The sequence below is a fragment of the Thunnus albacares genome, chromosome 17, assembly GCF_914725855.1.
Source record: "Thunnus albacares chromosome 17, fThuAlb1.1, whole genome shotgun sequence".
Classification (NCBI taxonomy): domain Eukaryota; kingdom Metazoa; phylum Chordata; class Actinopteri; order Scombriformes; family Scombridae; genus Thunnus; species Thunnus albacares.
In genome coordinates, this window is record NC_058122.1 from 24227063 (window position 1) to 24238921 (window position 11859).

The following is an 11859-nucleotide window of genomic DNA, read 5'->3' on the forward strand; positions in this document are numbered from 1 at the left end:
ATAATATGGAAAATTAAGATTAAAGAGATAACAAAAAACATAGTAAAACAATTGCAAATACTTCTAAAATATTATATGATAATACACAAATATTTTGTTTACTTTATATATATTTATATAATAGTTTCTTTCCACACGCTGTAATCAGACAGTAAACAATCCCTGTGCAATAAACATGCATTACCAATACATCAACTAATCATATATGCAAATCTGATTCTGATTCTGATTAAGTGTAGTGCAATCAGCATGTTAGATAAATGCACAACGCAAGTATCCATAATGTTTAACAGTATTTGAGTACAATATGCATAACGAGCAAAGTATAGGGAATGGAGGAGATCAAGGAACAATGATCACATCAGACTTTAAACTGTCAGTCTGTGTGGTCTAAATCTAAAATCTATATACCACAGAATGGAATAGTTTTGAAATGGTACATACAACTTGAAATGAAATATTGTACAAAGGGAGTATGGACTGCACTACAGACCAAGAGATGGAGCTGCAGAGGTGGTGTGTACAGTCCTAAAACTGACCACTGTGAGATTAAAAAAGCTCTACATTGCAGAGTTAATGTATTTGGATTTTATCTGACTGTACACAGTTCAGTCCACCTCCTGTGGGTGGGTCAGATGAAATACTAGCAGAGTATTTTTAGGTTTTAAACTACAGTTTCAGTCATAAACACTGGGTGGCGCACTGTGAGCTCTCATTTGAATCCATTGATGCTATTGTAAACTGCTGGGAGGCGGGGCTTATGTGTGAGACGGACCCAGAAGGCGCCCAATCAGATGCGAAGATTCGGCTTCTAAATTCCGCAACGGACCAATCACCGTTCGAGAAACGTGTGAGGAGCTCGGTTTGATTCGGCTTCCTACGTCAGACTCTTCGATAGAAACGGCCCTCTTTTAAAGTTCCTGGGGGAAGAGTGGAGGGACCCGGACAAACCAAAGGGAAAGGGGGCCAAGCTTGAGCGTAGAGGATACATATTTACACATTATTCATCCTGGGAGGACCGTTGTTAAACTGAAGACAAGGTTCGGGGACGTTTAATCTGTTTATAAGTTATATCACATAGCTAACTAGCCGCGGATCGGTGGTAGCTACTACGCTAACTAGCATTAGCTCACAGATTGTCGGTTAACGTTGTTTAGATTAAGCCGGTGCGAGTCACTCGATGGCTAAACGATGTGAATTATATACTGTGAGTAACTGATAGTCTCCGTTTCTTGTTCTTACTGCTCTTTTAAATCTAAAGGTGCAACACGGAAAAAACGAAGGTCTCGACTGCCTGAGAACGTCAGAAAATAAAGAAAATGGCGGAGCCGGACAAATTAAACATCGACTCTATAATTCAGCGTCTCCTGGAAGGTGAGGAGGACCAAACCCACTGTGCAGAAATATACTTAAATTAGATTATAGGATGTGTTGATGATGGTAGTTTAATGTGTGTGTGTCTCATATATCAGGTAAGTCGACCAAAGTCAATGTTACAGCAGCCTAACGTTACTAATGATCGCTGTGCTCCAGAGTCGATGGTCGGATTTGGATGAAAGGTTGCATCTCTCTCCCAGATTGCCCAGCTAGTAACGTTATTTGATCGGGGAGATCATTTACAAGCTGTTTAATTAGAGATACACAGTTACTGCGAATCAAGGGGAAATGGGGGACGTTACAGAGTGAAGTAGCATGCAAAAAAAAAAGGCAGGAACATCACACATTTTATGCAAATTACACCTTGTCATACATCACTGGATTATGGTTTATGGTTTGTGATTCATGCATCAGATTTTTTCCGTAGAGGAGGTGATGCTAGCCCAAGATTTCCGTTTTGTGCTCCATATCCAGTCTGAACATTATGTGCACATTTGCCATATACAAGTGGTAGTTACTTGTTGATATTTGCATTGATTGATATTGTAAGAACAATCTTGTAGACATTGTTTTTTCGGTCCCTATTTGTCGCCCCTTCCCCATTGGAGCTTCTCAGTTACATGGGGCGGACTGTCCTGTGTTGTGCTTACTGTTTTTGAAGGATCTGATTACATTGTGCAGACACAACCTTCCCCTAGAGTGTCTTGTTAATGAGGTGTGCAAACAAAGATGCTTTGATTGGCACATGCTCACTATTTAATACTGTGTGGGGCTGCTGGTTGGCCTTCTCTGCTGTTCCGCTCCAGTGTTTGAAACAAGATACAAGTGCAGCAGTGTTGTTTTTATCTCATCCGCTCCCAGTGAAAAACAACATTTCCATAACAAGGAGTCGATTAATTATTAATTGCCAACTATTTTGATGATCGGTTTGATTGTTTTGAGGCAAAAAAAATCCAAATTCCTATATTTATATTTCATATGTTCTCTATAATTCTTATATGTGGATATTTTCTCATCTCTTTAGTCTTCTGCGATAGTAAAGTGAATATATTTGGCTTGTGGACTGTTGATCAGGACAAAAAAAGACATTCGAGGCCATCACTTTGTTCTTTGGGAAACATTTTTCACCATTTTCTGACAATTTCTGGCCCAAAGAACTAACAGATTAATTGAAAAAATAGTTGACAGATTAATCAATAATGAAAATAATCATTAGTTGCAGCCCAAGTTAGTCAGGATAGTTGTTTTTATGTTGTGACTGTGGCTTTGCATAAAAAAAAACAAGAAACCTGACATTAGGCAGCTAGAGTATGTGAGGACCGGTAATCTGTACTGACCCTACAAGTGTGACACAAACCATTCCTAAGTAGTAGATTTGAAATGTCTGAAAGCTCACTGTACACAGTGTGTGGAGACAGATTTGTTATGGTTGCAGCTGTGTGTGTGTATGCGGGAAAAACAGTGCCGTTTTATCTGCACATCCACATGATGATTGTGTAACAGGAGCCCTGAGGACATCAAACAGGCGCATAAATCTCTTCAGAATCGACTGTACAGTTCATCTAAAGAGCACAAGAAAATAAGGTTGTGACCTCTGCAGTTGTCCTTGCAGGCCAGGTGCACCGTGCGCGGTAATTATGCTTGCTTCACACGTACACCTATGTGTTTTTTTTTCCCCCCGTGGAGCTGCCGGTATAGAAGCAGTTGTTGTCTGCCTATGTTTCACAGGAGGAACATCATGTACAGTAGTCGGTTGCCCGTATGGCTCCTGTAAGTCGTAACTGATAACATGTGCTTTTAGTCACATTATCAGAAGATATGTTGCTCATTAAACGTGGAATGTTGGGTACAGAGAGAATTTCCTCTGTGAGTGCTGTTAATGAATTTGACCTTAGCCCTCTGTTTGTTTACCTTCTTAAATATAGGTCCCGCTCGATCGGCCTAAGTTGAGCCGTTGGATGTGATTGGGATTATTCACAAATATGCAAAAGTGCAGTCATAGCACCCGGAGTTTGACTTTGACTGTGGACCCTGACGGCTGCGGGAGTGTTTTGTACATGGATTGTTATACTTGGGCCGTGATAAGGTTGTCTGCCAAACGCAGGAGAAGACAAACAAGCCTGATAGTGGCAGTATTTATATCCTCTTATGTAACTCACTTGACCTTTTTTTTGGTGTGTATTCGTGGTTTTGTTGCTGGGAATAACCACTCACTGCTTAACAGTGCTATTGTGATGATCCACTACAGTAGACTCAAGTGTAACTGCCCCCTCCGCAGCGCCGCATCAAAAGATTGATAAATTATTCCACACCGGCTCGGTCTCCCAGTGTGGAAAACAAGGTAACCCTCCTGCTTGCTGCCTGTGTTTTTTTGAGACCAAACCAATTAAATGTGTTTGGATCAAGAGCGGATTCAATTGGATTACCTACATAGATCTAGAGCTAAGTGAACTCTGGGAGTGTGTGTTGCTAATAGCTGTCTGAAGAGCGTGACATCACATGAGCCCAGCCAGAACACCCTGCACTGAGTCAGGAGTGCTGGACCAAACCAACTGTTGATTCCAGCGCTCCCGACACCCCGGCGGCTTTTCTGTTACGCTGGTCCGGCTCTTTGTTTTCTGCCCCCTGATCAGCACACAGCCTTTTTTTGTCTGTACCCCTCATGATAAGCTCACTGTTTCCCACTGGCTATGTGGCTAACTTTGGAGTAAGCTCTGTCAGGGCTTAGCCTCCCGTAATCCTGGTTTAAAGTGACGAGCAGCACTGCAGTATTTATACCTACTTTCCCCTGTTTAGGACCTTGCTTTTAGTTGTCACTCGAGGACAGTGCCATTATTATTATTTTTTTTTTTTACGTCAATTTGTTGACTTCTGCTCTCTCCAAATGCTTTTTAAAAGTTGCTATTAAAACTGGATTAGTTTGACTGAGAGATGTTCGGTAATGAAGTTTCAGGTGTGTAACAACAGTTCACATGGGGTGTAGGATATCTCTGATTTCCTCAAGTTACAGCTTGTTGCTTGGACACCTCCGTTTCCATGTCTGTGCAATGATCCGTTATCTTGACACAGTTAATAGGAAGTTGCCACATAAGGGCTGCAACTAATGATTATTTTTTATTATCAATCAATTAAGCAATTAGTTGTTTGGTCCATAAAATGTCAAGATAGTGAAAACTGTCAATCACTGTTTCCTAAAGACCAAGGCAACATCCTCAAATGTCTTGTTTGGTTCCAACCAACAGTCCACAACCCAAAGATATTAAAGGACTAAAAAAACAGGAAATATTCACATCTGAGAGGCTGGAGTCAGAGAACTTTCACCTTTTTTCCCCTTAAAATTGACTCAAAACAATTAATAGATTATCAGAATAGTTGGGGATTAATTTAATAGTTGGCAACTAATCTATTAATCAACTAATCTTTGCAGCTCTATAAGCGTTAACCTGCGTCAAGTTGTGAGATTTTGACTCTCATTTAATTTTATCCACCTTTGTCTCAATGATTTGATGTGATACTTATTTATTGGGATCAGCGCTAATATCCCAAGAGTCCACGAGTCTATTGTGATAAATGTAGTCTTCTTCGTTTTTTTGGCTTCTATTGTAATATTGATGTTTTGTATTTAAATACCTGCTCCGGCTCATCACGTCAAGCTCTCTGTATCTGTATGGAAACTGCTCGACCATCAATGAGTGGAAACCTGTCTGATCTGTCACAGATGTGTCTTCTGAGCTCGCTGTGATTGACGGCAGTCCGGTGCACAGTTACATAGAGGCTGAATCCTCCTTTGTTTTGAATGCTGCTCCAGTAGTATTAGTTTAGTTGTTTTTTTTTCATATGTTAGTTAATGAGGTCAGGAAGGATTTCACGTGAAGAAAGTAGGGTACACTGGAAACCAGTTTTAGTTACTGGATTAAAAGCTGCAAATTTGCTCTTAATTTCAAATGTTCAGCTGGTATATTTTGTTGATCGGATGGAGCGTATTTATCATTTTGTTTGCTTGTTTGGCGTTTTAAAGGCGCAGAAAACCTGACAATCAATCCCGTAAACATGTTCTACTCACATCCAGCTATGAAATAAACGCCAGCGAGACAGTCGGAGGCAGTTCTGTCTCCGCTTTTACGTACGCACATGAACTGTAGCCGTAGCCTGTGCCGGGTGGGAACGAGGCTCCTCATTAACAGGCTCGTACAGCTTGTGTCGGGAGCCGCTCTGGCATCAAGCAGCACATGTAGGAATGGGGGCGTGATTGATTCTGTCAGTGATGCAAACAAACCAGATTCCAAACTCCCCATCAGGAGCGGTCTTGCATAAGGCTGCAGCACGCACACAGTCACTGAGATGTAGTCTCATGGCATCGCGTCCACGCCCATGGTTGGCATGTCAATGGGGCAAATATTTAGATCTGAAATTGTGAGTCTTTTCTAGCATTAGAGCCGTGACGACACACATTTTTGACGTGATGTGGGGGGTTTTGAAACAGCTAGGTGGGGTTGTTTGTTCATATCTTTATCATTATGTGTGACTCCATGTGTGTGTGTTTGAGCTCATGACAAGGAAAAACTTGACAAACTTCAATTAGATAACATCAGTGAAGTAACCGGAGCAGTAAGTCACCTTCATTTTTACATGATGAATACAGTTTGTGTTATCACTTATATCTCGGTCTTAGCATTAATTTGAAACAGTGTCATCACAGCTCGCCATTCTTCGCTTCTTAACAGCGCATATTAAGAGTCCTAATTATGCGTCTGCAGCTACATCAGCTGGAAACGGGGGGGAAGTGGGTCCTCACGTCGTTCTCCTGGCTTGCGTTTGAACTGCCGCCGAAGCAGAAAGATATGCTTTTTGAGGCTGACAACATCAGACTAGTTTCCACTGATCAGGTTTTGTCAGATGTTGCATCTCTATGCAAACTGCAGAGACTCAACTTGTTGTGTTTTTTTTTTTTTTTTTTTGCCAAACATTAAAAGTGTATCTTGTGTTAGTAGCTCAACAAGACGATATTCAAATGATGTGGCTACCTGCTGAAGTGGCCTGCTGAACAGAATTTGACAGCATTTGGCTGGTGGGAGGTGTTAACTCCCCGGTCTGGTGGTCTGGCTCGAAATCAGAGGATCACGTTTCATTGCTGTGCTTCATTCAGTTTTTTTTAACAGTTCTGAGAACAAGCGTGTCTTTGTCGAGTTGTTTTATCTCCCATTAAACGACTTTATCTCCCGTGTTGATGTTTTTTTTTTTCTCTCTCTCTCTCTCTCTTTCTTTCCAGTCAAGGGCTCTCGGCCAGGGAAGAACGTCCAGCTGACAGAAGGCGAGATCCGCGGCCTTTGCCTCAAATCTCGTGAAATCTTCCTGAGCCAGCCGATCCTGCTCGAGTTAGAGGCTCCCCTCAAAATCTGCGGTGAGTTTGAACAGATAAAAAAAAAAAAAGGGGGTCAGTAAGTTTCACTGATGCACGTCTGAAATATCATCAAAACTGTTAGACTGTAGACTGACTCTGATGCTCGATAAGAAGGTCATTACTTGTGGTTTTGTGCATGATTTACTAAACAGTCTGCTCATCTGTAATTGCCAGTTGTAACAGTCCCCAAGTGTTGCCTCTGCACGCAAAGGCAGGCTACACCCAGCCAGCAGTGAAAGCATGATGTTTAAACTGCACGTCTCTGCTGCCCCCTGCAGGAGATGTCCATGGTCAGTACTATGATCTGCTCCGGCTCTTTGAATATGGAGGCTTCCCCCCGGAAAGCAACTACCTGTTCCTGGGTGACTATGTCGACAGAGGGAAGCAGTCGCTGGAGACTATCTGCCTGCTTCTAGCCTACAAGATCAAATATCCAGAGAACTTTTTCCTGCTGCGCGGCAACCATGAATGCGCTTCTATAAATCGAATCTACGGCTTTTATGATGAGTGTAAGTGCAGAGAAAAGCTGTAAAAAAACAAAAAAAAACTCAATTTCTATTGTAGACTGTTTCTCTAAACACTCGTCTCTTTTTTTTTTTTTTTTTTCTTGTTGGTAGGTAAGCGACGGTATAACATTAAGCTGTGGAAGACCTTCACAGACTGCTTCAATTGTTTACCTGTGGCTGCCATCGTAGATGAGAAAATCTTCTGCTGTCACGGAGGTAGGCTTTGTTAATATAAGCCGTTAATTATACCCGCATTAAATGATGAGAAACCAAGCTAAGATGCTCGCTCTCTCTCTCTCTCTCTCCAGGCCTCTCTCCTGATCTTCAGTCTATGGAGCAGATCCGCAGAGTAATGCGACCCACAGACGTGCCTGACCAGGGTTTGTTGTGCGACCTGCTGTGGGCTGATCCAGATAAAGACGTCCTGGGCTGGGGGGAAAACGACCGCGGTGTCTCCTTCACATTCGGGGCGGACGTGGTGGCCAAATTTTTGCACAAACACGACATGGACCTAATATGCAGGGCACATCAGGTAATGTGTACAGATGAAAAGCCAGGAGGCCTCGTGCTCCTGCTAACCGGAGCTTCGGGTCATGCATTTGTCCTTTTTGAATATTTCATGAAAGCAATAGTTGTTGCACCAGTTTAACAATTTCAAACTCTTATGAAACATTTTAGATTCCTTTCAGTATAAATAAAATTGCCAGGTGATTACTGCAAAGTTGCTAATATGTAATATTTTGACATTTAGTGGTTCTGAATATTAGAGCTGCAGCAATTAGTTGATTAGTTGATTGACAAAAAAATAATTGGCTAGTATTTATTGTTTCAGTCATTTTTCAGGCAAAATTGCCAAATATTTTCTGGTTCCAGCTTCTCATATGTGACAATTTTCTGTTGTTCTTTTATCATATATGACAGGGATTTGAATATCTTAAGGTTTTTTACTGTTAGTTTGACAAAACAAGCAAATTAAAGACGTCACTAAGACCTCTAGGGAATCGTGAATGACATTTGTTTAACATTTCATAGACTAAATGATTACTTGAGATAATACTCAAGTCCTGCTGAAAATAAATCACTCTTGTTTAGTTAAAGAACCTGAAAATCTGAACCAGGATTCAAGATTTAGTTTGTCATTTTCTTTACTTGCATACACAAATAACCAAATAGTCCCAGCCTACAGCAGTGCAACAACAACAGAAAGGATAAAGATATATATTTAAAAAAAATGATAAAAACATGTAAATCTCCAAAGAGAGAAAAGATCAAACAGTTAGCAGCACAGCGCATTCAAGCGTTGCTTCTTTCAACCAGTGAAACCAAGTGAGTCATCAGCTGTCTTTCCTTCTGTCTCGTCTGTATTTATTGACGCTCTTCATCTCTGCGTTCAGGTGGTAGAAGACGGTTATGAGTTTTTCGCAAAGAGGCAACTTGTCACTCTGTTCTCGGCTCCCAACTACTGCGGAGAGTTCGACAACGCTGGTGCCATGATGAGCGTGGATGAGACACTCATGTGCTCCTTCCAGGTGTGTAAAAATACAGATTTGTTTACAGTATGGATCACTAAAAGAATTATAGTGTATAAATACTGAGTTTAATTTCTCTTCATCGTCTTTCTCACAGATTCTGAAGCCAGCAGATAAGAAATTGTATCCTTACGGCGGAGGGGGAGGAATGGGATCTGGAAGACCGGTCACTCCGCCACGAAATTCAGCCAAGTCCGCCAAGGCCAAGAAATAACACCCACTCGGGCCCCCCCCCCCCACCCCTCCTCCCACAACCTGCCACCCCCCCCCCCCCCCCCCCTCCCCGTCGGCCCACAACGCTCTTTCTTTTTTTTTTTTCCTCTACCTCCCAAACTTGTTTCTCCCTCGTCACCAAAACGGCAACAAAGCAAACAAGTGTCCAGGGTTCAAATCATGTTTTATTTTTTTCTCTCTCTCTCTCTCTCTAAAACTATTTTTAACCGTTTTGTTTGTTTGTTTGTTTGTTTGTTTGTTTGTTCGGCTGTTTGCCTGCAACATTTTTTTTCGTGCGAGTGTGTGTATAAAGTGAGAATGACACAGAGGGCAGTCGCTGTATTCTGTATTTGTGTTTTTGTTTTTTTTTTTCTTTTCTTCCTCTTGTACCCTCTGTTCTGTTTTTTCCTGTCATTTGTAGAGATGGGTTCTGCCCATCCGTGATGTAAACTCAAACCTGGTTGCAGGGGGGGGGGGGGAGGAAGACGAGGAGGAGGAGGAGGAGGGGAAGAGCAAGAGAGAGAGAGAGAAAAGGAGCCTTAGCTGTTTATGTTGAGGCCCTGCACTGTTTAAATGCTAAACACAAGCTTTTGTACATCCTGTTTCAGAGGTCTGTGTATGTCTGTGTGGTGTGGTGGTGGTGGTGGTGGGGGGAGGTGGGTGGGGGAGGGGGCAGTGGGGGGGGGGTTTGGGAACAAGTTGCACGCTCAAATGGTAACGGCACATACCACACACTGGGTGCACTGGTGGATATATTGTATGTGCAGGTGAATCGTTAAGTGAAATTCACAATGAGATAACATTTTATTTTTCTTTTAATTTTTTTTCCTTTTGAAAACCAATGACTTGAGAACGCAGTCGTGGATGTGAAATAGTTTTGTTTTTTTTTTTTTCTGTAGATACATGAAACAGACATGCTTTGATTTTATTTTATTTTATTTCTTCCTTTTTCTTTCTTGTTTTATTTTTTTGTTTGTTTTTAGTTCACTGAAAGTTGAAGATGAATAAAAAATAACCATTTATTTGACTTTTGCCACCATTGCTGATCACTTTGTGTTCGCCATCGCATTGTCATGTTTTTTATCGTTAGCTGCTGCTCTCGTCCGTTAGCGCTCTGACCTTGAACTAACAACGCAGCGGCTTCGAACAGATGATGAATGAGACTCACAGAAACTTGTAATATCGGCCCTCTGTTAGTTTAAACAAGAGAGTGATCCAGTCAGAGATAATTCATAAGTGACCAAAGCTGGTTTAAGGACCAGAAGTTTCCTGTTTTTAATCACAAAAACAGAATCTTTCAGACTCTCTTTAATACCAAATGTTATATTGGATAAGTTTAGCAGGACGTGAGCAGCTTCTCTTGCTTGTTACCTCACTAATGTTGCAGATCTGAAAGCTAAACACAATCCCCACATAACAAAATAATACATAATATATAATATAACATCACCGTCTGCAGGTGCCACAATTTATCTGGCATTTAATCTGCACAACACATGCAGGACACCTACTGTGGAGAAAAGTAGCCTGAAGGTTTGTTATATATTTTCTTCTGATCAAAAGACAAAAAAAAAACTGAAAGTGAGGTGCGACAATGAATCACTGCTCTGACCTTTTCCCGCTCAGAAGCTCTCTACTCAAGACCACTTCACTGCAGTCTGTGATATAAACAAAGAGTGGGCGTATTTAAATGTAAACCCACACCTAATGAGGGTTGCGTGCAAGCTATGACTGGGAACAAGGCAGCCGTACTTAAAAAAAAAAAAAAAAAAAAAAAAAAAAGATTTATCCATTTTATGACACAATAGTAGAAAGTCCTTTTAAACCTGATGGAGAATTTGAGCACAAAATCATTTGAAAAACAAACATTATGAATATATGTGTATGTGTGTGTGTGTGTGTGTGTGTGTGTGTGTGTGTGTGTTTGGCAGATTCCCAGTGGATTTAGCTTAAAAAGAAGTTGTGGTTCCCAGTGAACAGCTCCTGCTGTATAGCAATTAAATAAGTAATTTTATACGCTTCTTAGGTTGTGTTATTCCAAAAAAAAAAAACAAATATTAGTGAGAATATGGAAGTACTTGCATTGCTTGTGACTGCAATCATCTGCTCTAAAGTATGTTGTATTTTTCTTTCAGCAGGTTGAAAAACAACAAAAAAACAAACATTTAAGAGCCATAGAATTAAATAACTTTCAATATTGGAAGATTATCAATATGTATCCTGTGACAACTGTGAACCCTTAAACAATTGAATTCAGATGTGTGCTTTTTTTTACCACTTAATATCACAATCTACTGTGCATTAAAAGTCCAGCTGGCGTACAGGGTTCCCCCCCCCCCCCCCCCCCCCCCTCCCAGTATAAGCAGCCAGTTCAGCACAGGCTGCTGCAACTGGTTAAAATCTTTCTCTCTCTCTGCAGTATTTCAGGGTGTCTCACTGCCCATTTCTAATAACCAAATAACACTTTTATTTTATGTTAGTTTTTCCAATAATACACAACTGGTGTGTCTGGTTTTGTTTGTCTGCTGTCTGCTGTCTGTGCTCCCCTCTGTCCAAGTATGAACACATGGCACCGCAGCGCTCCAGATTGCAGAGCCAGTAAACATACTGGTCAGGTTGACTGCAGTGCATGAGCAGGTATTTAAAAAAAAAAAAAAAAAAAAAAAAAAAGCAGAAAGTGGGGAAGCTTCAAGAAGTCAGACGCTTCACATTGTCCCGAATTCTTTCCATTTTTGCAGCAAGAGTTTTCCAACTCAGTACCTCAGAAGATAAATGTTCCTTTTTTTAAAAAATAAAAATCAATGTAGGTAAGATTTAATCAATATCCTGCTTG

The 11859-nt window shown here is 41.0% G+C and overlaps 1 protein-coding gene across 1 annotated transcript; it reads left to right on the plus strand.

The window, feature by feature from the left end:
• Nucleotides 1-880: 880 nt before the first annotated feature.
• Nucleotides 881-9672, plus strand: ppp1caa (protein phosphatase 1, catalytic subunit, alpha isozyme a). The gene is made up of 8 exons (XM_044331999.1): nt 881-1040; nt 1262-1374; nt 6647-6778; nt 7057-7287; nt 7396-7500; nt 7593-7816; nt 8679-8813; nt 8911-9672. Exons 2-8 carry the CDS (start codon nt 1320-1322, stop codon nt 9025-9027), a joined length of 999 nt encoding a protein of 332 aa, XP_044187934.1. The 5' UTR covers nt 881-1040; nt 1262-1319; the 3' UTR covers nt 9028-9672.
• Nucleotides 9673-11859: the final 2187 nt, after the last annotated feature.